Here is a 25756-nt window from a genome sequence, read left to right on the forward strand (position 1 = left end):
ACCGAGCAATTGATTGTTGATTTTTAGAGGATCAACAGATCAAATTTGGTCCAAAGAAGAGTATGTAACCAGATGTGTATATTATGTCAAAGGGATCACCTGCCCAATCAGCATCGCCGTACATATACAGATTACTATCAGAGTGGTTAGAGATTTGCAGGCACGACGTTGATGATGCCTTAAGGTATCGAAACACCCTTTTTACTGCTTTCCAATGCTCCAGACTTGGGGATTGCATAAATTGTGATAGTTTGTTAACTGCAAAGGCAATATCAGGACGCGTGAATGATAAGTATTGCAATTCACCAATGGTGTGTCGATACAACGTTGCATCGGCAAGAGGTGAACCATCGACTGCTTTGGGTGATAAACTTGAACACATGGGTGTTGTAACTCCTTTACAGTCGGCCATGTCCACATCTAAGAGAATCTCAAGTATGTATCTGGATTGTGATAAGACAATCCCATTTGGAACATGTTTGACTTTGATCCCCAAAAAATAGTTGAGTTCACCAAGGTTCTTTAGGGAGAACTTGTAAGCCAAAGAGTTGATTACATGTGTGACCAAGTTTGGGTAATTCTCAGTAATGAGGATATCATCAACATACACTATAATATACATCGTGACAGCGTCAGATGTAAAAGTAAACAGAGAAGCATCTGATTCAGACTTAACAAATACAATTTTAGTCAAGTGCGATTTGAAAGCTTCATACCATTCACGAGGAGCTTGTTTTAGGGCATAAATGGCCTTTTGGAGACGACAGACATGATTGGGAAAATCAGGGTTGACATAGCCTTTCGATTGCGCCATGAATACTTGCTCATGTAAGTTACCTTGCAAAAATGCATTATTCACGTCAACCTGCTGCACTTTCCAGTTATTTTGAATTGCAATAGAAAGTACAATTCTGATGGTGGTTGGTTTGACAACCAGACTGAAAGTTTCATAAAGGTCCAATCCTAGACATTGTGTGAAACCTTTTGCGACTAATCACGCCTTGTACCTGTCAATAGAACCATCAGCTTTCCTTTTAATGCGAAATAACCATTTACAATCAACAACATTATTTATCAGGTCCCTAGGTACTAGTTCCCAAGTTTGGTTTTTCATTAAGGCTTCGTATTCCAGATCCATTGCAATATTCCATTCAATGTGCTTAACTGCTTGCTTAAAGGGATTTGGAGTGGGAGAAAGATAACCCAAGAAGCTGATTTTTTTCTTTGGTGTGAATATATTATTTTTAGACCTTGTGACCACACCGGATGGTAGAGGGACAGCGGCTGGTGACATAATTGCTGGCTGTTGCGGTGGTTGTTGGTTGATTAGTGTCCGACGGGAATAGTATAATGGTTTAGATGTGTTTTGGGTTGCTTCATTAAATAGTGAAGGAGGTTGGGAAGAGATAGGAATCACACCCGATGAAGTGGAGACTGCTGGTAGTTGCCTTTCAATTATGGACTCTGGAGTGTTTGAATGAGAGAGAACTGTTATGGTGATAGGAATAAGAGGCGAAAAAGATGGAACAAGATTGGAGTCCAAATTTAATTAGACTTTCGGATGAGTATCCTTACCGACTTGGGATTCTATGATTTCCCATTGTAACGTGAAAAACTTATTTTTCAAGTGTGAGAACATTTGAGTGAAAGGAAAAATATCTTCACAAAGTTGAACATCACGAGTGACGGAAATTTTTGAGTGCACAGGATTAAAGCAGAGGTGTGCATGATGAACAATAGAAACTCCTAAGTAGACACACGGTGTAGATCTAGGCTGAAATTTATTTTTTGTATATGGCTTAAGCCATGGATAACAGAGACAACCAAAAATTTTCAGCAAAGAGTATTTTGGCGGTTCGCCAAACAATTTTATAAGGAGAATCATTATTCAGGCCAGGTGTAGGTACTCTATTTATGAGATAGACAGCATGGTGACAGGCAAATGACCATAGTTCAGATGGTAGTGAGGCTTCATTGAGATCAAATGTTGGAAGGTGTAGGGTGGGGAGATCAAATGTTGAATGTCATGGCATTGTAAGTACTGTTTAAGACTTGTGTATTCACCCCCTCCATCAGTATAAAGTGAGACAATTTTGTGTTTGAAAAAAATTTCCACTAAAGGATGAAAGTTTGCAAAAATTAAAGCGACTTCACTTTTGTTTTTTATTGTATACAACCAAGTGTATTTGGTGTAATGATCAACAAAAATGCAGTAATACAACCTTTTATCAATGGATAAAATGGGTGATGGACCCCATAAATCACTAAACAAAGTTTGAAGTGGTGCATTACTATTTAAAGTGAGTCATTGAAATGGCAGACAATGAGCTTTATTTGATGAGCACGAATTACAAAAAAAAATGAAACTTTTCTTTGGTGGAAAAGGAAAGTGAAAATTTATTCAGTATTAAGTCTAGGATTTTCATATGAGAGTGACCCAAGCGATGATGCCACAGTTGACAAGAAACTTTGTTAGAGGTGAAGTTGGCAGAAGGTGACACATATTCCCTCTGTGGCCACTCATAGAGTCCGTATTTATTCTGGCCTTGTACCAGCAGTGTCCGAGTTTGGAAATCTTTCACAAGAAAAGAGTGTGGAAAAAATTTGATTGAGGTCAGATTGTCAGTGCAAAACTTAGCAACAGAAATAAGGTTTTTTTTTATAGCTGGAGCACAAAGAGTGTTAGAGAGCATGAAATTAGAGTTAGAAGCCTTAATTTGAGTTAAACCAGTGTGAGTAATGGGAATAGTTTTACCGTCACCTATGGACACTTCCTCATTGCCAGTGTATTCTTCGAGATTATCTAATTCGTTTGTGACATGATGAGTTGCTCCAGAGTCAAGGATCCAAGGATTTGCATCTGAGTGATGATTTGACACAAAGTTGACCTTAGCTTCAAAGTGGTTGTGCGATTTTGAGCGACACACATCAGCTGTGTGACCGATCTTTTGGCAAAGTTGGCATTTTACTGCTTGCCTGGGTAGTCTCCCATTCTGTTGATTTCCAGGGACCTCCTGTCGTGGAGCTTGTGGTCTTGAAGATTGATTTGGGAAGCGACGATTATTTTTCTGATGTTGGGGCTAGAAGTTGGTCCTTTGTGCTACTGTTGTCGTGATGATCGAGGATGACCTGTTAATATCTTGATGTTTGAGAAAGAGTTCATAGTCTCTGAGTTTTCGGAATAGCTCTTCAAAGCGTAGGGCTGTGTCGCGCGCTCTTATAGCGGTAGTGATTTCACGGTACTCATGACCTAGGCCACATAAGATCTTGACTGCTAGTTCATCATCAGCCACCGGAGAGCCCGCTACTTTGAGAGCATCAACAATTGATTTGATCTCATGTAGGTAAGTAGCAACTGTCTTGGTTTTGCAACTGATCTCGTAAGCTGAAGATGCGAGTGTAACTCTTATTGGCATAAGTTGTATGAAGGAGATCTATTTTTGCCGAAGAGGCACTTGCAACAGTGGGAGCAATGGTGGGGTCAACGAATGCCATCATTGTCTGTTGAATTAGTTGGTCTTGGCAAAACCACAACTCATATTCAAGATTGGAGAGGGTACTATCAGTTTGTGTGATAGTGGTCGGCGGAGCAGATTTGGCACCAGTGAGATGCCTAATGAGCTTGTGTCCATTGGGCAGCTGGATTGAACTGTACCACATGAGTGGTAGTCAAAACTGCAGCAACACTGTCACTGGTGGTAGCAGGAATAACCATGTTTGGACACAAAGAGAGGGAAAAAAAAATTGGATCGAACTCGTGAGAGTTTTAGAGGGGCTCTAATACCATAAAGAGATTGAGAATCAAAGCAAACTTGAATGAATCTTATTCAAATGTAGCATCAACTTAAATACAGGTAAGATGTAACTAACTTGACTAATTCTAAGGAATTGTTCTAACAACTTAATATGTAACTAGTTGTCTAAAACTAAGGAACTACTTTAACAACTTAATCTAAATCTACTCTAACAACTTCATAAGAATTAATAACAAACTAGTGAGTATGTCAACAAGGATACACTTCCGGGTGAATGGTGAATTAGCTCTAGGGGATCTGTTTCGTTGAAGTCTATGTTAATTAGTGGGAAATAAAGTTATTATTATGAGTCTTGTAATAGAGGTGTTGCACAACATGAGCAAAACCTAGTTTATTGCCCATTGTACCAATCTTGTTACATTATAGACAGATATGGTGAGAGTAAGAAAAAGAGTGTTGTTCCAAGAAAAAAACTACTCTCACCAAAAGGATTACCATAGAGGTAACAAAACAAAACTCTCTTAAAAGTAAACAAAGACCAAAACTTTAATAATCACAACTGAATTCTCTTGAAGCTTTCTTGGCTCAAAGAGACCATTATTGAGCTACCTATTTGGATGCAAAGTTTGGATTTCAAGGAAAAGTAGTACAATCATTATAATTTTGATGATAAAATTCAATACAAGAATTATTGCAATGATTCATTTATGTTGTGCATAGAATACAAGCATACAATCGTGTATTGAAAAATTGCAACAATCTCAAGAACTTCCATTATCCTTGTCGAGGAATAGAACAGAACATTGTTTCAATGTCTCCTCCGGGCTAGTAACTGGAAAAAGAGAACGAAACAAATAGCAGGTAATGTGATTCCTCAAGTAATTATGCAAGAAAATAAATATTCAAACATCAAAAGAATAAAGTTTTAGGCGGACCTGTGTGACCCACAGTTCTCTCAGACTCATAGATCTCATGGTCATTTCCTCCCTGTTCAAGTAAAAAAGCAGGACTTTTATATCAGCCCGGACATGAAAAGAAAGCTTCAAGCATGTCAGTAAAATATTACCTTGTATGTTTTGTCACCAAAAAAGTGAATTTCATTAAATTCTTCAAGGTATCTCAAACAATAAGTCTTGTCCCACCCTTGGGGGAAAACCTGTCATGACCAAGATCCCTAAATCATCTATCAATAATATACTTAAAACGTTCAGCGGTCAATGAGCACAAAAAAAAGGGTTAAAGATGCTCACATCGAAACTAATTTGGCCTCCAATGGAAAAGGTGAGATTAAAATGTGCAAACTTTTCTCTGAGTATTGATACCATTGTTTCGCGTATCTTCTGTACCTGATCATAGTTTCAATTGTCTTTAAATCACAGAGAAAAAGAATCTATTGGAGGTACATTACTGCAAAACATATATGCAATACTAGAGTAGTTATCTATACCTTATCATACTTTTCAAATTCATCCCTTTCTTCCTGACTACAGTTTCTCCCAATAGGCGACACATTTAGCATGCCACTTCTAAACTCAATGAATGTTCCTCTGCAAAGAAGAATGATTAAGAAGTTTGCCACAATGAAGCAGATAATTCAACCTTTGATCTATGTTTGCTTGGATTCTTCAAAAATATTGTCGGGTGTGTGTCAGGTCCTCCAAAAAATAATTTTTGGAGAATCTGGTAGACTAGCATGGGTGCGCGACATTTTTGGAGGATCCAAGCAACACTGACTTTGATATGCTCACCTCTTTATTGGAATATCCAAGTCAGCAATGTAATGGAGGGTAAAGTTAATAAATTCCTGCATATCATTTGCATCCCATCAAGATATTTCTTGGCCATCTACATATAAACTCATTTCTACTTCAATTGGGTGAACCAAAGCTATAAACATGAATTCTCACCCAATTATACACAACAAACATACACAATTAACTCTTCATGGAATGTGTAATAACTTTTTTTTTGGTCATGGAATATGTAATAATTTGGTTTTCAGATTTTTGTTAACTATTATAAACACTGCTTCAAAAACTTACGAAATACCACGCCAGAGCAGTTTTCAACAAAGTACAAATTACATAATAATCTCTCTTTTTGCTCATAGGCAAATTATTCTTCATCTTATAGATAAAGGTATACACGCAGAGACTAATTTATCACTTCAAAGAAATTATTTTTCTTAAGCTAAACAACAAATAATTAGTAGGATCACTAAGCCTTTATCGAACCGCACTTGGTTGGGTATGACTCCCCTCTTTGCACTACAACAAAAATAAAACATTTTCCCGTTAAATAAGAAAAACATATTGACTAACCTTGAGCTTCTTGTCTCCAAGATATGACTTCAAGCTCTGCACGCACACCGGGAGTCATGTCATTTCAAAATAAATCACCCTGCTAATTAACAACTAAGGAGAACGAAAGAAGCGATGCACATTGAAGATGGGTAGAAAGAAAATTTCTTCAAGTTGTTTGGTAGTTCCAATTTTCATGAGACTTTATCTAGTTTTAACTTGGTACAAAGTGCTTAAGTAGTGGCAACAAGGATGTTGTTTTGAGTTGATAAAGACAGTATTCGAAGATTTTGTTTTGATGAATATGCACTCTCAAGTAATATTATACAAATACGATATCAAATTCTAGTCATTAAAATTACCAGTTTCCCAATAAGCTTGCCATCTTTATGTGCTACAAGGCCATTTTCAGAGAAAACATAATCATAATCATTTGTAACTGCATCACAAATATTAGAAAGATCAAAATGTCATCATTCTCAAGAAATTCTTTTAGATAGGTCAATTAATAGCCGCATATTGGGAACCAAGGGACAAGCATGACCTCAAAGATTGTTTAGCACTAAAGTTGAAGTTACATTTCAATAGCTAACATGGAGCTATAACCATAAGACTATGTATGCCTTTCTAGTGGAAATGTCATTTCATATTTCAAATCAAAACACAATTTAGTGTTCTTGGCTAGTGAACCCATAGTTCTACACTTCTACTCTTGTCTAATACTACGAGGAATTTCAGATATTGGGCTAGAAACATGAGCTCTAATAAATTGATGTAGCACATTTCATCATCCCAACTCTAAGTTTAGTATATATGTTACTTAAGCTAACCTGTATTGCCAAGCTGTTCTGATATCTTTACAAGGTCAGAACCTCCAACAACTCCAATAGTAACAACCTGCAAGTCGACAAAATTGTTAAACCAAAGAATCCTTGAGAGGAAAAATAATATATATGTGGAAAAAAGAAATAAAGAAAAATGAGTATGGCAAAAGAATCATCTACCTTTCTAAGTTCTTGCATGAATTTCAACATTTGTGGAGTAGATTCCTGAAATTTTATGCAAATTTTTCAAAGAAGAAAATCAATATCGTTATGGGGGGTGATTAAATGTCACTACTGGTAAATTTACTGTAAAATTAAAGGAAGAAATAAGCATCAAAACAATAAGAAATCATGACAATACTTTGAAAATAAATGTACAGGCAAGCAAGAATACACTGAATCATTCGACGGTGCCTCAATCTCAAACACGTTGGATTCAGCAACTAAATATACAAATCATCTATGTCATTCTACTTTATTCAAGCCCATCAAGGATGCAATTGTCCATAAAGTCAAATTAATCTACAATAAATGTATTTTCAATATGGATCTAATTTTCTCATGTTACTTAGCTAAAAAAAATGAAAAATATGTTCTTTAGAAAAACAAGTTCCTTAAAAATGAGGAAAACGAATTGTCTAATATAAGTAGGTAAAACAAGTTCTAGAATTAGCATTCCACATTGATTTTGCCCTCCTACACACCTTATCATCATCCCACCTATGTACCGCTATCGCCACCCCATCACCCCATTCTTATGTTGCTTCAATTATATACAAATACTTTTAAAATAATATTTCTTTACTTGCATACCCAACACACCCCTAGTAACAAACACAAAGGGAACAATCAAATTAAAGCAGCAAATACAAGCAGGAGCAATCATAATATACCTTCCTAGGTGCTGTAAGAGTTCCATCAACATCAAACAGAGCAATTAAACCAGCTTTCCTTGCAGCCATTTTTTATCTTTCTATACTTCTCACCAACTCTTCACTGCATTTAACAGTTAAACATTCAACCTTATCAAGCTACACTTGATAAAACCAAAATAAAATTCAATACAAAAGTTCACAAAGATGAAATGAAACAAATCAAATTATAGAATCGCAATATATAGTTGTACTAATTTGTACAACATAATGGGCAGTGGCACTTTACGTACTGACTAGAAAGAAGTATTCAACAAGACGAAAAAATGAAGTAAAATCAGTTATAGAAAATGCAGAATTTACACCGATTGAAGAAGAAGAGACGTGCAAGTGAGCAATTTTCCACCGCTTTATTGTGCATTCATTGGCTTACCTCAGCAAAATTTGGCTCAGAGAATCAGACGCAGATCTGAGATCAAATTGCTTTTGAATAATTTATAGTGTGGATATCGGGATACCGGGTTGTGGTGCTTTTGCTCAAAGAGTGCCACGAAGTTATTTTTTTTTTAGGATCTATATGTCCCAATATCTGTTATGGTGCCACGAAGTGGTTTCTTTCAACTAGTACCCAATTATATTGTGCCAACTCATTCATTTTTGTCATAATGATGCTAAAATCTTATAAATGTTGGAGTAATAAGTGCTCCTTATTCTTAATCAGATGTTCAGATTCAAGAATTTGTTTGGAAAATCATTTTGGTAATTGGATTTGGCATAATTGGGTGTAATTACATTGTCTGATCTGTTTGGTTAATCATGTAATTACTTGGTTTGAGTGTAATTGACAAGGGTAATTACACACTCTAATTCTCAGATGTGTGAATTGCAGGTAATTACTAACCTAGTAATTACACTAATTTTAATTACCAAGTGACTTTCCAAACAGACCCTAAATCTTTTTGGGTACGAAATTGCCTTTGTTAGGGTGTACTTTACTCATAATGTGGGGTTTTTTGATGTGAATTTAGATTTAGTCAGGCTTCCATATGGAATCGGACACTGGATTGGAGATCAAAAAAATTAAAAAATTATCACTTATTCTTGGTTAATTAATACGGTTCACTTTACTTGTCCGTTATTTTAAAACTAGATAGGCAGTACTCGTACTAATCACGGGCCCAACACTATTATTCTAAAGTATTTTTTGGGCTAATTTCAAATATATATACAATAGATAATATAATTAGTTTACAATAAATATAATCATGTTTTATTTATATAAAAAGTAGCCAAAAATCATAAAAGATTATAATAATCAAACAATATAACTTGTCTAATGTCATCAAAAGTATACACTAATTATACAATATAGCTGACTTATACATGAGCTATACATTGACAACACATTATGATACACTTAAAAAAACTTAAAAATAACTTAATTGTACATGAAATATGCACTGATTATTCAATTTTGATTAACTCAAAAGCACCTCTAAACAATCTCAAATTTTAGATATGGAATCTAAAATAAATCCTTAGAAGGAATGTGTGTCTATCTATAACGGGCAAGCTCATACCTATGGTAGTAATTTACACAAGGTGAAAAGGTTAATGTTCTATTTCTTCCAATTACCATCATTTGGGAGACTACTACTAGGATAATCAATAATTAGAAGTCATTTCATGTTTATTTAAAACATGAATAGAAATTTCTAGAGAGATATTTTTACACTTGTGTTTGATATGGAGAGAAATTAGGGAACAAGTACAATAAAATTAAATATGGTGTAAATAAACATATCATATTTTTAAAGATAGTAAAAGGAAAATGTATTAGGAAACTAGGCTTTTAGTTTGTTTTTTATTTTTTCCGTTTTTGTCTAGTAGCTGGACCTGGGCAATAGGTCCAAGTGAGTTGTATGTTCTTTTCAATTAATAATAAGACTGAAAATTTTACCACAAAAAAAAAAAAAAAAAATAATTCCAGATCTGTGTACAATAGTGATAACCAGGCAATTTATCGTTTCATCGAACAAACTACAAAGTAATCAAAAAAATTTATTAAAAAATAAAATAAAATAAAAATCTAGATACAAAGAAAGTTGGATAATTCTTATGGATTTTCATTAACAATAGAGTGCGAATTGAGGTTGATTTTTTTAAATCTTCTTTTCCTTTTTAAAAAAATGGAGTAAAAGAGAAAACCATGGAATGTAGATGTGTTGTAAGTTTTGAAGGAAATTTGAAAGAAAAACATACCTTTGATTGGCTGAACGGAAAGAGTGGATTTTTAACAAAAAGATTGTTGTGAAAGAGAGGAAATTGAAGAGAGATTAATGGAAGGCTCCTGCCTCCTCTGCAACAGAGAAAGTGGAAGATTTGGAGGTTATATAAGATGAAATTACTATTTTACCCTTACATAGTAATGATTTTTTCTGAAGTGCCATTGGTGGGTCTAGACTTGGCGTTTCGATTTTCTAATTTGTGGATATGAGCCAGCCATGTAATTAAAAAATAAAAAGTAACTTTCACATATAGCAAACATAAAAATCATATTTGTATGTTATAGTTATAGTTTGTATAATTGCGCTTCAAAACAAATTTTATGTTTGCTATGAAGCTTTTGATTTGTATAATTCGATACAAACATCTAATTTTATACAAATTGTTAAGTTTTGTATAAATTCATTTATACATTGTAATTTATATAATAAGATCTGTATTTGTATAATTATAAGTGTATAAGATGAAAATATATGTATTTGAATTTGTATATATATTTTTCTCTCACTTTATACAAACACAAACACATTTTATACATTTTATATCGAAATGTATAAAATGACTAATTGTATACCGAAAATGGTTATTTGTATATCGAATCAGATGACAAAAAAAGGGGATGTTGGCTGTGAATTACAATTAAAATAAATTATGACTATAACATTTAATTTGAATTAATAGTTTGCTATTTTATATAATTTTCCCTTAAAAAAAGGGAAAAGGGTCATATTTACCCCTAAACTCTTAGAAAAAGGTTATATTTGCCCTTCGTCATACTTTTTCAATATATTTACCCCTCCCATCTAACTTTAGATACATATTTGCCCTTGAACCGTTAAGTCTCGTGTCTTCACTTTTAATGTCATATGTGACGCTTATGTGGCACGCCTACATGGATATATATATATTCTTTTCTATTAAAAAATTCTCCTAATTTAATTATCATACCCATTCAATTTAACCCATAAACTCAATTCCTAATACTTATTTAGTTGTGCCTGTTGTGAATTCGATATCCATAAGCAATGTGTCCTGCCCAAATTGTTGTCCTTCCCCATCACCATCATCATGAACTTGAGGAAGAGGAAAACAGAGGGGTAACATATCAAGTAATAAATTAAAGCATTTTTTACACTCTCATGCGTTGGAACTCTTGAAGTACAAGAAACAAATGAAATAATCTGTTCAGATTAGATCTGCTTGTAAATGCACAAAATCCAATTGTGAATTCACCCTTCACAAATCATGCTTTGATTTACCAAGAAAAATACAACGCAATTCTCATCCTAATCAACCTCTCACTTTGTACCCTACTTTACCCGAACGAGACTCGATCACTAGATGAAGAAGCAATCTTAACTCTCGATAATGATTTTTTCGTGGATCAAGAATCCCCACCTCTCTGTCTCTCTACCTCTCTCAGTTAAAGAACATAATGAATTAAGTTTTAGGAGTTGGGTTAAATGGGTGGCAGGGTGGGTATAAAATTAGGTTGGGTATACTAATTAAATTAGGAGAAAAGTTTTAATGAAAAAATATATATATCCATGTAGCCGTGCCACATAAGTGTCACATCTGCTATTAAAAGTGAGGACATGAAACTTAACGGTTCAAGGGCAAATATGTATTTAAAATTGGATGGGAGGGGCAAATATATCAAAAAAAGTATAACGAATATAACCATTTTCTAAGAGTGGAGGGGCAAATATTTTGAATGAAAGAAAGGCTAACTCGTGGTTTTCTTGAACCATTTGCCCTTTAAAATGAACATATTTACAATATTGCCAGTGGTCGTACTCCACTTCGCTTTTCTATATAGTAGAAAATATATATATAAATTAAGAGGAACCTGGAACACCCAATGAATAAATGATCTGATTGGCCAATTGGTTCTAGCGTGAGTGTTTAAGACTTTTTTAGTGTTGTTCAACTCGAATTTAATAAGTGGAACAAGAGTAACACGAAAACTTCAAATATCATTGCTAGCTAGTATAAAAAATTGTTACACTAACAATATTGTACTAGTATATAATTAGATCTTGTCTATTAATTAGAGCTAATACAAAATGAGGTTAAACTGAGTTGAAATGAGGCTTCAAGCTCTGTTTTAAGAGGCAGATTTCAAATATATATATAACATTGCTTCTCTGAGTTTGAAGAATTGTTAGCACACATATCATTTAGTGTAAGATGGACAAATTAAAGTAATCAATACGAAAGATTAATTAATTAAAAAGATAATGGATAGTAAATTACTTCTCACTGTCACAATAGATACATACATTTTGGGAAATGAGTAAATACATAAGTCTTCAAGCTAAGCTTCACCATTTCCAGAACACATTTGAACCACACTTGTATTTGTCCTTGCCTTCGCACTCCAACGCCAAATCGTCACTTATAAATGGCACTTTCTGAATTTCATTTGTAAAAACACAAATATTAGCATATCAATTCATTTGTTCAAAAAAAAAAAAAAATTAATGAAAAAGGTTGAGATTACCTTTTGTTTGGCAAGGTCTTGGCATCCTGTGAAGTTCTCAGGGAACTTGCAAGTTCCAAACTGAACAGTATATGCCCTTGCGAAATTCGCACCACTTGTAGCCAACCTCTTCTTGTCATTCAATTCCTGTAGATTGACTGAATCACGTTAAATGTTTGTGTCTTTTTGTATATTTCTCGATAATAAATAAGTATACATATATACCTTGTTGGCTAGGCTTTTCTCAAGATATTCGTCAATAACACCAGCATTAGCAGAGGAAGCAGTGGTGAAAAGGGCAGCAGCAAGGCCAAGGAGAGCAACTCTTCTTCCAGCTGCTATTTGATCCTTGTCCATGTTGGAGCTGGATTGTTGTTGAGACTTAATGATGAATGGCAATTTCTGAAGTGATGGGGAAGCCATAGTAACAGCATATTTTGATGTGAGTTCAGAAGAGCCCATGCCTGATACAGCATAGCTGCAAGCCAATACACTTGAGTTCATTGCTGCCATTTTTTTTTTCCTACTATAATCTTGGATTTCAATCAACAACTTTTTTTAATTAGATAAAACTTTTTTAAGTATTTTTTTTGGTGATGGATTTTGTTATATTGTTATAAGGATAGTGAGTGTAATTTTAAGTTGTGGTAGGAGTTTGGATAAGGTGAGATTGCCTCACTCCTTATTGGCTAATTTTGGTTTCATGTTTTAGCATACATCCATATGTGTGGTGAACATGAGCCATTTAAGAGTGGACCCAATATCCAAATATGTGCTTGCTTGGGATTAATATTCTTCTGGCTGCTGAATCAATAGGTAAATAATTGTGTATTTCTAAGGGATGTTCTCCTTTTTTTTTTTAATGTAAAAGTAAATACTAAATTGAGATGATAATTAACAAAGAGTGCTAAAGTCTTTATCGGTATTAGTTAATTGACATTAAATCTAATGTCACTATAGGTTTTAGGAACAGTTACAAAGAGTGTTGATTGTCTCGGAAAGTCATATTTAGCGGCAATGAATTAGTTATGAAAAACTTTCAAAAAGGGCAAACATTAGGCTTTAAATAGGACTCATTCTACAGTTTAACTAATTACAATTCACATCTACACTTTGGTTTACTACACATTTGTATTAGTTGTATTTTATTTTTTTGCAGATTTTGGAGAGAAAAAATACAAATACAAATTGATTTGTATCAAAATGAATACATATTAGGAGGTGAGAAGAGAGCGAGATCGAGAGAGGGAGGAGGAGAGCGAAATCGAGAGAGGGAGGAGAGATGATGAACACATGTTGTATAACGAATAAAATTGATACAGAATACGAATTTAGTTTTTCGAACACAATCGATATAAAATACAAATCTCTAGCCTATATTTGATTGAATACAATTAATACATAATACATTTGACAGAGATGATAATGCATATTGTATTCGTATGAATACAAATACAAATTGATTTGTATCAACATGAATACATATTAGGAGGTGAGAAGAGAGCAAGATCGAGAGAGGGAGGAGGCGAGCGAAATCGAGAGAGGGAGGACAGATGATGAATACATATTGTATAACGAATACAATTGATACAAAATACAAATTTAGTTTTTCGAATACAATCGATATAAAACACAAATCTCTCACCTATGTTTGATTGAATACAATTGATACATAATACATTTTACAGAAAGGATAATGCATATTGTATACGTATGAATACAAATACAATTCATACAAAAATACAAATAAAGTTTTTCGAATGTATAAATTACAAAATTCTCACTATATTTGATTGAATACAATTGATACATAATACATTTGAATGGATTTCTTCTTATTGACAGGAGAGAGAGGGCAAGAGAGAGGCAATGGAGAGAAGGAAAGAGTTTGCTATAAAACCAACATATAGTGGTTTATTGTAATTATTTTTAAATTATGGTTGTGTTCCATAAATATGTTGACATTTTTGCCTTGTTATGCAATTTTTCCTGTTAGTGTCGTTAAAGATCATATTTGGTGTAATGTTATAGTATTTATGTGCCATAATGTGAGTTTTATTTTAAAATTTTTGAAGCTTATGATCTTTAACCTGTCAGGACTTTAGGTGTAGCTAGAAAAAAAAATATCATTATACAAGTATAGTTTATAGGGCATGTACTTGTCATTCTTTTTTCAAAAGAGTACTACAAGGAAATAGGGTGACACAGAAGAAATATTATTCTTCATCTTGTCTGTAAATATATACTTAATTAATTTCAAATGAAGTTAAAGACAATGGTTCAAACATCATATTTGACATCGTCTTACTAATTTGAAAACAAATTAACGGAAGATATTAAAAGAAGGAAATTAAATGGCAGAGGAGGAAATAAAGGAATAAGGAGGCTCTCCTCTCATTGCGTGTCTACTTTTTCAACTTATATATCACAATCATAATAATCACATTACGAAACTTCTCGATCCCCAATTAATTCGATTCATTTCATACATCATACATTTTCTTTCTTTCTTTCTTTGAATCAATCCAAGGTATGTAAGATATCAATCATTTGAGTTAGTTTTCACTTCCACTACATTAAAGTTCTACTCCATATGATGTATTTGACGTATTATTACTTTCAATCTATTTTTAGTACAGTAGAAAGTATCAAAAGATGAGCGATGAAAGAAGTGTCCCTCGTTTGAATGAGAGGATCCTTTCATCTTTATCCAGACGATCCGTTGCTGCCCATCCTTGGCATGACCTCGAGATAGGTACGTACTGTACCTATCCACATTTCATTTTTCATTCTTCAGACAAGCTATTTGATCTCATTTGTTTCTCCAATAATCGATTTTGTAGGACCTGAAGCTCCTAACGTTTTCAATGTTGTGAGTACACTAATTAATTAAATTACCCTCTCTGCTTTATAACTGCATATGATATGATCCGGTGATATATATAGATACATACATTACATCAATCGTTAACAGGTAATTGAGATAACAAAAGGAAGCAAAGTTAAGTACGAGCTTGACAAGAAAACTGGTCTCATTAAGGTATACATCACGTATTGAATGCTAGGTCTTACAATATGATCAATGTATTATCTAACTCATCCTTTAACGTGTATATTTGACTTGCAGGTTGATCGAGTTCTATATTCATCAGTTGTTTACCCTCAGAATTATGGCTTCATTCCTCGAACGTTATGTGAAGATAATGACCCCATGGATGTATTAGTCCTAATGCAGGTTCGATTTTTTCTTCACAAAACAGGGCAAACAGGGGACATATATTATACAAATCCGATAGTACAAATTATATTGAACAAAAATATGTACTTTTGTCGAACAGGAACCTGTCCTTCCAGGTTGTTTTCTTCGAGCTAGAGCCATTGGATTGATGCCTATGATCGATCAGGTTCCTAATTATATGTATGCTTAGAACTAATGAGGATCGCATTTGAGACTAATAGAATTTTTCTTATATTCAGGGAGAAAAGGACGATAAAATCATAGCAGTGTGTGCTGATGATCCTGAATATCGCCATTACACTAACATAAACCAGCTTCCCCCTCATCGTTTAGCTGAAATTCGCCGATTCTTTGAAGAATGTATGTTGTTTTAATTAACTATTTATTTCTGCGAATGTGTATATATATTTTACAGGTGACAATTAATTTTGTTAGATAAGAAGAATGAGAACAAAGAGGTTGCTGTTGATGAGTTTCTGCCACCAAATACTGCTGCTGAGGCTATCCAGTACTCTATGTAAGAATGCAACAACTTGTCTATTAATTATGTGAATTCCTTTTCTCAGAAAGTCACTCAACTTTCTTTTATAACTTCAAAGTCACACAATTATGAATTTCTTCTCTCAGAAAGTCACTCGACTGTTGAGTGACTTTCTGAGAAACGAAACCATGTATTGTATGTTCAAAAGAGGTTTACATTTGTACTATTGTTGTGCAGGGACCTTTATGCTGAATACATATTACAGACGTTGAGGAAGTAAATTCAAGTTTCATATATATTTATATATATATGACTTCTTGATTATTTTTTTTACTTCTTTTCTAAGAAAAAGCTTGTATTCTTATATGTATCTCTAATTGTTTGAGTTAAAATACTCTTCAGTTAGTTACCCTTTTGAAATAAAAATAAGGGAATCTTACGTAGATATGTTAAATTAAGAAAATATTTATCATCTATAGCAGTAATATTTTATTTTTTTCATTGGACTCTTGTAAGACAGTTTTAATACATATTACAGAAAATAATTTATAATACAAGTTTTATTCATGGTTAATACATTTATCACATATACTTATAATATATTTTGTCAATTTCTTACTAAACAAATATATTAAAACACTAATAATACATTTATATTTCATGCATAATTTACTTTTAATACATAGCAAGTTTATCATAATATTGCTATAAATGAAAATAAATAAAAGTATCGTTGAAATAAATAATTATTTATTAAAAAGTATTTATCCAAATAATTCTCTTCTTGAAATAAATTGCAAAGTTCAACATTTGGTAGTTAAACAAGACAACAGTAGATCAACAATGGACCAACCGATCAGATGAGCCCAATAAGAAAAAGAATCCATTAGCTGGGCCCAATACAAGGCTCATGGGGGAAACAAGTAAGATTTAGAGACCCTGGACTAGCACAAATAACATAACATTATTTAGAACATAACGAAAATGGAAAAGATAGGACTTGTTTGCATTCAAAAGTTATCTAGTTGCTTCTGAACTATAAAAAATAAAAAAATAAAAAATAGCGACAATAAATATGCACATTAAGAAAAACTGTTAAAGAGAGTATTGTAATTTGAGAATAACACTGATCGAAGCTAAGAAGACTCCAGAATAAATATAGTTTTCTTGTTGATCAACTGTGAATCAATACAATGAATTGAATGAATTAAAGCTACTCTTCTACATTATATATATACATGTTGTAATCCGTTAAATGATAACGAACTAATCTAACAAACTTCCTAGAGTTAGTTATAACTAACTTAACACCTTTTAAGTCACAACTCCTTTCTCATTAGTAAGTATTTACCGATATTACTTAATTAACATTAGATCCAATGTTGCTATAATCTTTAAGAACATCTACAAAGAGTGTGAATTGCCTTTAAACATATATTTAGCAATAATTAAGTTATTGTGGTTAATTAATTATCGCTAAAAATCATTTTTTTATATAATATGAGCTAATTACAACAGCTAGGGATGACAATGGGGCGATGCGGGGAAGATTTAGTCCAACCCTCAAACTTCTCAACTCGCCCCTCATTTCAGTTTTTTCTATTTTTAACCCGCCCCACATAAACCCCTACGCCCCGCCCCACTTAAGTTATTATTTCTACATACCTAAAGTAACATTACATATCTATCAGCCTTCTCATCTTACTTATATATCATATGCATCTTTTTGTTTTCTTGTTCTACAAATATAAATATAAAGAAAAATAGAAAAGATATTGTAATAATTAGCTAGAATATAGTAATGAATTAATGAAAGAAAGAAAGAGTATGTTTGATCTGTAATTAGATAAAAAGGGACTGTCACTAAATATCATGTTTTGTTAATAGAAAGGGGAAAAAATCTACATTTAGTAAATTTTTTTGGGCTTAAAAAGATTTTCTGTAATATATATATTGTTAATAAGGAAGCTAGTAATACTATACGAAGCAATAGAATAAGAAGGGAGGAGACCCGCATCCGCCTCACACCCGCATAATTTTAAAAAATCAAGGCTTTGACCCATCTTGCACCACCCTGCACCACTTAGAAACTGTCCCTCCCCACCCCTCATAACCTTAAATCAATATCACTTCACATTCACTTCGTCCCATTGCTATCCCTAACGACAGCTAGCTTCGTCTCCAAACATTTTTAACGTGCATTGTTATCTCATAATATTGTATATAGTTATATGTGTTTTAATTAGAGTTGGCATTGATTTGACAAGTACCATAAGCGCTCTTACTTGAATTAAATTTAAGAGAATATTTAAGCCAAACCACTTCTATTGGAGTACTTGAATAATTACATTAACCCATTGTGATGTGATTTTTAGGTACCACATTGATCATAAAAACGTGTGCATTTAATACATCTAATAAAGTCAACTCAATAATGACTTCTTTCAATAAAATTGTTCAAAGAATTAGCAATTTATATATATAAAAAATATCTTTATATGGATGAAAGAAAGAATATTCACAATAACAAAAAATGTTAAAGTCTTTATCGATATTAGTTAAATGTCATTAAATTTAATGTTACTATAGGTTTTACGGACATTTACAAAGAATGTTAATTACCACTATAAATACATATTTAACAGGAATTAAGCTATTATCGTAAAGATCACATTTGGTGTAATGACTATCAATAAAATTCCCAAACTATTTTAATATAATGTTGCACCTCTTATACATGGACCACCTCTATATATATATATAAATAAAATATACTATAGGCTACGTACCACCTACCTTAGCTTGCCCAATTTTTCAGAAACTTAATTCAAATAATGGAGGACATAAGAGCATGACACTAATTATTATTTTATATATATAGAGCTTAATATGTTTATTAATTAATGTCCCTTAGTTAACCAAGCCTACATAGGTAGGATAATATAATTATAAGTTCCTTTTCACCCTAGGCACTATTTTGTCTAGTAGCATTATTTCACAATCTACATCAAATAGGCTCTTTAATTTGATATAGCCACAACAGACGGAATGAAAGCCACCTTTTATTGAAAACTAACGACATGTCATCGTCAAATTAAAACACACACACACACACACACACACACACATATATATATATATATATATATATATATATATATATATATATGATTAAATTTGAGACCCTAGATCCATTACATAAGTCTAGCTAGTAAATTTCTTCATACAAATAGCAAACAATATATAGGAAGAGTCCTGATCCGTGAGTACATTAATAAAGAGTGCTAAAGTTTTTATCAATATTAGTAACTAATTGCAATTAGTTCAATGTCGATATAGGGCTTAGGGACATTTATAAAAAGTGTTATTTCTCAGTAAAAAATATATTTAGCAACAATTAAGCTATTGCCGTTAATTAATTGTTGTTAAAGTCCATACAACTAATATTTCCTCCACAAAATTAAAACTCATATTCAATACTCCCTCTATCATTATTTACTTGTCTATTTTTTACTTGACACGCCTATTAAGAAAATAATAATTGACAATTGACATAGTGAATTTACCATTTTATCCCTATTAATTGATAGAATTCCAAAATCAATGTATTCATTAAAGAGGATATACATAAAAAAAATATTGTCTTTTCTTGATTTGAAATAAAAATTCAAAATTGAACAAATAAAAATGGACAGAGGGAGTATAAGCTTTTCTTATTCTGGTTATCTGTTTTTTTCGTTAAAAATTAAATTACTATGTTTTGAGCAATTAATATTTCTCCTAACAACAAATGTACTTTAATTTGATTGCTGGAAATGATCTCAGAATGTGATGGCCTATATAAGCAATATTTTTAGAATGCGATGACCCTTTTGGTCATTAATTTATTCCACTCACTATTTCACCAAAGACCTCTAATACTCTTGCTACCATATCATGAGTCCCCACTATGTCTCATATATATACATCTTTGAAAAATTTGGCTCAATACCCATTTGGTCCAGGGTATTTAAAACATCCCTAAACTCGGCGTAAATAGTTAGTTTCATCCCTGAACTATTGACATTTTTAAAAATACATCTTTACTTGACTTACTGAACTTAAAAACATCCCGTTACTTGGTAGATCAGGTGTGTTTTAGTCAAGTAGAAAGGGTGTTTTTAAGGCTGTCAATAATTTGGGGATGAAATCATTAATCTGCGCCAAGTTTAGAAATATTTTCAATACTTCTCTCGGAGTAATACTTAACCTTGCACCATAAACTTAAAACTCTAAACTTAATTTGATAACATATATAAAATAAAAGACTTGGGGGAATCTTAATTAGTAGCTTAGTAAATCAACTATTTAGCCTTTCACTTTGTTAAAAAGAGTTCGATTCACCATCTTATAATTTCCTCTTCCATTGTAGAAATTAATTTGAGTTGTGTGATGCATGAGTAATAAAATTACAAGTTGAGATCATTGTCTAACCCTATATCATAATTATGATGATTGTATTAATTAAAATAAAAAATAAAAAAAATGTATTAGTTAAATGGTGTATATAGTTAGGTTGAGACTAGAGCATGCAAACTCTTTTTTGATTTCTCATTCTGTTTAGATGTGAACAGTCTTTGGAGATAATTGATCACTAGCTAGGTGGTCCTCTCTCTAGCTACCAACAATGCAATATTAATGAGCCACCCATATATACCTTTCCATTCACCTAAAATATATACTACATTTTCAGAATAAATTTTAAAATATAGTTCGATGCATTAACCTTTCGCTATATACGAAGTCAGAAAAAGGCATATAGTAAAAGTAGTAGTACGTAAAAGATAATAAAAAGAAGGCATTTGGTCCCCAATCTACTTATTGAATAGATTTATCCCATTCTCTCTGCACGTTGTCAGTCCACCAATTGCATTAATGATCACATTCTTTTTCCTTTCAGGTTTATCAAGCTGTTTATTTTTGGTATTTGTTTAATATATAGTATTTATTTTAGCTATATATTAGGTTTTTATAGAATTTAGATGTTACCATTTAATTTAGAAGCTGATGAGAGTGATAATTAGGGTTGTCCAAGTCAAATCGAATCGACGAGTCAAATTAAATTAACAACAAAAAAAAGTGATTTGTGGTTGGTTTGATATTGAAAAAAATAAATCGATCATTGTAGGTTTAATTTGGTGATAATAGAAATAAGTCAAATTGAATCTAAACTAAACCGATAATATATATATATATATGATTTTAATTTTTTATACACGATTTTTTTTATTATAATATGCTTTGTAAGTATTTTTTTTAAAAAATAATTTATAATTTTCAAATGTTTATATATATATATATATATATATATATATATATATATATATATATATATTATTTCATATTTGGGCCTCTAATATGATGAAAAAAATTGACATGTGTTGTGTTTTTTCGTGAGGTTTTTTATATGTTTTCCTAAGACATTGTCTTGAAGATGACATTATGTACATTTTTATTTTTTCAATTTTATTTACTTACGTGTCTTTGAAATGCCATTAAGCAATATAATCACATGATCAATTGAATAACCTTCAATTGAGAACTTCAAGTGCGGCATTAAATCACACGATCAAGGATACAATCTTCAATTTGATCTCTTTTTCAATCACAGTGTAATTGTACCAAAAAAAACTGACTAAAATCAAAATTGAAGGTTGGATTAATTTGATTTATAGATTTAATAAACTGACATAATTCATTTAGTTAATTTTTAATAAAAATCAAATTAAATCAACCTATGTACATCCCTAGTGATAACAACACGGATTGGAAGAAGCAAATAAAAAAGAATAATATATACTGAGATCAGTTATCTTGATATTCTTTCTTGTAGATGGTATAACATGCATTTCATAATTAAGTAGAAAAAGAATTTGACGGACCTTAAAGATATTTTGACATTTTCATTATGTTATTTCAAAATAACTTATCGCAGAATTAACGATTTATATTTGTAATTTTGTGGATTTATAGCTAGCAGGCCATTAAATGAGCAAATTCAACTGCAATATGAGAATGAAATAATGAGGTTTTTGTATTATTGTACGGTCTTTCCTGCAATGACAGCAAAAAAAATCCAAAACATTTTTTTGATCAGTACAAGATTATATATTGCTTGGAGGAAAACATTGTGTACTGGTTTCTGTGATATTTAACCAATGGTCTTTTGGTAATTAATTATTCAATGTACCCCCAAACCCTATTTAAATATTTTTTTCAAATTAAAGTAGTATAAGTACTATATATCTATGTACTTTGTCATTACATTATTGTTTACTTCTTTTCTGTACTTAAATTTGATGCAATTGAGCCGAGAGTTTGTCGGAAATAGCCACGAGGTAAGGTAATATAATGATAAGGTTTGAATACATTCTAATATTTTCTACTCAGAAACTCAGTAAATAAAATTACACCGCGTATATTGAGATATATATATCAACAAGAGTCTAAGAGAATTATAGGCAAGTGAGCCTGCCTCTTGTTTCGTGGGCCTAATGAGAAATGAAAATGAGCAACTTTCACATATAGCAAATACAAAATTCATATTTGTATGATATAGCAAAGTTTGCATAATTGCGCTCCATAACAAACATAAATATGTATATTTCGCTATACATATACAAAAGAAAGCAGTTGTATAATCTGCTTTGGTATACATATACAAAAAATTGTATAAAGTGAGAGAGGCGAGTGAGCGAGCGAGATCTGGGAGAGTGGCGAGCGAGATCTGGGAGAGGGGAGAGAGGGGAACGAAAATATATGTATATATACAATTTTCACGCATTTTATACATTTGCGTTTTTGTATAAAGTGAGAGAGCGAGATCTGGGAGAGTGGCGAGCGAGATCTGGGAGAGTGACGAGCGAGATCTTGGAGAGGGGAGAGATGGGAACGAAAATATATGTATATATACAATTTTCTCTCGCTTTATACAAACACAAACACATTTTATACAATTTGCATTTTTTGTATAAAATGAGAGAAGCGAGTGAGAGAGCGAGATCTGGGAGAGTGGCGAGCGAGATCTGGGAGAGGGGAGAGAGGGGAACGAAAATATATGTATATATACAATTTTCTCTCGCTTTACACAAACACAAACACACTTTATACACTTGCGTTTGTATAAAAAATGAGAGAGGCAGGGAGAGAACGAGAGTGGCGAGCGAGATTCACCAGGAGAGAGGTGCATGAAATAGCAACAGTTTGCTATGAGGTACAATTAAATCAAACTATATTTATAGCATTTAATTTGAATTAATAGTTTGCTATTATATACAATTTTCCGAATGAAAAATATACCACTCCACTAGTAGTCTCAACTGTTATAATGAAGATCCATCTGTAAAATAATAAATATCTACACATGGAAGTGTATTTTAATTTTTTTATATATAATATATGGTGACGAGGACGAGGACAAGGACAAGTCAGATTATTGGAATGGAAGGAGAGAGTAAAAAAGAAAGTATAATTGCCTAACTTGATAAGATTCCAGGAAATAGACGCTACCACATATGATATGAAAGGCATCATCTTCTCTTTAGTTGCTTGTGTTTTTGTGTGAGACCTCTTTCAAAATCTTAACCCTAGAATTATTAATTTTGTCTATATTTTTTTCGTTTGAAAACATCAATTCATTCATCTCTAGATCTATTTGTACCTTCGATCATGAATTTCTTTGGTAGTGTTGTACGAGAAGAAGCATCTTCTTCGTCTTATCACAACCAACAACTTAAAAGGCCTAGCAGTACTACGGAGCTTATGTTGATGGATTCATCTACTTCTGATGCAATGATTGAAAGAGAACATATGTTCGATAAGGTAGTTACTCCTAGTGATGTTGGTAAGCTCAATCGTTTAGTCATACCCAAACAACACGCGGAGAAGTATTTCCCTCTTGATTCCTCTAGTAACGATAAGGGGGGACTTCTATTGAATTTTGAAGATAGTAATGGGAAGCCATGGAGGTTTAGGTATTCGTATTGGAATAGTAGTCAGAGTTATGTAATGACTAAAGGATGGAGCCGTTTTGTGAAGGAGAAGAAACTTGATGCTGGTGATATTGTTTCATTTCAGCGTGGTGCTGGTGAATTGTCCAAGCATCGTCTTTTCATTGACTGGCGTCGCCGTCCTCATGAAAACATAAACAATCAATTTATGATGCCGCACCACTTTTCTGATGGGCGGCTCTTTCATTTACAGTCTTATTACCCAACAACATTTTCGAGTAATTTGTTGCTAGAAGGAGGCAGCAATATCGGTCAGCCTCCTAATTCTTATAATCCACATAGTTACATGTATGGAATTGGTAATCTTTCTTACAATATGAGTAATAGCACTGTGATAAATGCAAACCCTTTGAATAATGAGATAAGATGGGGAGGTTGTAGTAATATTAGTAACTATGTGGAGCCAAGGGTGTTCGATTCGGTCCCAGTGGTTCAAGGTAAAGTGGCAGCAAAGCGATTCAGGCTGTTTGGAGTAAATATGGACTGTCCCATGGATCACCCAGACACTTCCTCTATCCCAACAACAACAACGACTTATTCTCATTTGAACAACAACTCGATACCCTCTGAAGAATCATCTGAAAAAGGCAAGTCCTTCGATTTGGATATTTGATCTTCCATTACTATATTTCTACCAGAATCAATGTGCATATACTATGTTTCCCCCCTCACCAACGCGGAAGGGGTGAAATTACAAGGAAGGAAGTAAAAAAAACATTAAAAGTATACATACAGAGATCAATTGAAGGGGTTCTTGGTTAATGTCAAATTATGCAATGGAGGACGAAAATAGCACATTCAGTGTAATTTATTTCGACACAGATGTTCATGGGAAGTCTTTGAGATAGAAAGAGTACTAATTTTCAGGTTCAATTTGTGTATATTTAATACTATACTCTACCTAATACTATTGCTATATCCTCTCAATGTTGTTTTTATTTTTATTTTTAATTTCTCAAGAGCAAGACATGATTTGACCCTCATCTAACTTAGTAATGCCGCAGTTTTCCTTGACATTTTACTGTGGGATTTCACAGAATATGTTGTTGTTGTGAAAAATTCAACACTCTCAATCACTCCTTTTTTTGTCTTGAAGACAGGTGGAGGAAATGATTGTTCTTTTACTTGATCACTCTTCTTTCTTTCTCATTCAATGAATCTCTTTGAATAAGCGAACTTCTACCAACTTGACTTACATTTTGACTTAGGTATACAAAGGTAAATTAGGTATTCTTCTATCATGTACCTAGTCTATTCTTAATTTAGTTATTTTCTTCCCTCTTTAATTCCTAGTACATGAATAATAGATGCATCTTAATATATACTATTAATTTTCTAATAGATGAACTTTCTTCTTTTCTTCTTCCAAAACAAGGAATAATACATTTTAACAATCCCCCTTTAATCTTGTGGTTGAAATTTCACACAATATTCTTCTATAATTCTCAATTCTTTCTTTCTCAACTTTTT

General features: G+C 32.6%; 4 protein-coding genes across 4 annotated transcripts; 2 read left to right on the plus strand and 2 right to left on the minus strand.

The window, feature by feature from the left end:
• Window positions 1-4382: 4382 nt before the first annotated feature.
• LOC125814571 (phosphomannomutase-like) lies at window positions 4383-7965 on the minus strand. The gene is made up of 11 exons (XM_049494035.1): window positions 7773-7965; window positions 7060-7104; window positions 6886-6952; window positions 6418-6494; window positions 6077-6112; window positions 5504-5559; window positions 5203-5302; window positions 5006-5101; window positions 4822-4911; window positions 4691-4742; window positions 4383-4587 (listed from the first exon to the last, which is right to left on the minus strand). Exons 1-11 carry the CDS (start codon window positions 7839-7841, stop codon window positions 4517-4519), a joined length of 759 nt encoding a protein of 252 aa, XP_049349992.1. The 5' UTR covers window positions 7842-7965; the 3' UTR covers window positions 4383-4516.
• Window positions 7966-12262: 4297 nt separating this feature from the next.
• On the minus strand, window positions 12263-13070 carry LOC125814576 (photosystem I reaction center subunit N, chloroplastic). Its single transcript, XM_049494040.1, has 3 exons — window positions 12745-13070; window positions 12541-12666; window positions 12263-12451 (listed from the first exon to the last, which is right to left on the minus strand). Exons 1-3 carry the CDS (start codon window positions 13030-13032, stop codon window positions 12362-12364), a joined length of 504 nt encoding a protein of 167 aa, XP_049349997.1. The 5' UTR covers window positions 13033-13070; the 3' UTR covers window positions 12263-12361.
• Window positions 13071-15125: 2055 nt separating this feature from the next.
• LOC125814574 (soluble inorganic pyrophosphatase PPA1-like) lies at window positions 15126-16535 on the plus strand. Its single transcript, XM_049494038.1, has 8 exons — window positions 15126-15274; window positions 15363-15391; window positions 15494-15559; window positions 15647-15754; window positions 15858-15923; window positions 15997-16117; window positions 16193-16274; window positions 16476-16535. The coding sequence occupies exons 1-8, from the start codon at window positions 15175-15177 to the stop codon at window positions 16516-16518; spliced, it is 615 nt and encodes a 204-aa protein (XP_049349995.1). The 5' UTR covers window positions 15126-15174; the 3' UTR covers window positions 16519-16535.
• Window positions 16536-23930: 7395 nt separating this feature from the next.
• On the plus strand, window positions 23931-24899 carry LOC125814722 (B3 domain-containing transcription factor NGA3-like). Its single transcript, XM_049494188.1, has one exon. It carries the CDS (start codon window positions 23946-23948, stop codon window positions 24897-24899), a length of 954 nt encoding a protein of 317 aa, XP_049350145.1. The 5' UTR covers window positions 23931-23945.
• Window positions 24900-25756: the final 857 nt, after the last annotated feature.

Source organism: Solanum verrucosum, unplaced genomic scaffold (assembly GCF_900185275.1).
Source record: "Solanum verrucosum unplaced genomic scaffold, falcon-dt-bn FXZP01000268.1, whole genome shotgun sequence".
Lineage (NCBI taxonomy): Eukaryota > Viridiplantae > Streptophyta > Magnoliopsida > Solanales > Solanaceae > Solanum > Solanum verrucosum.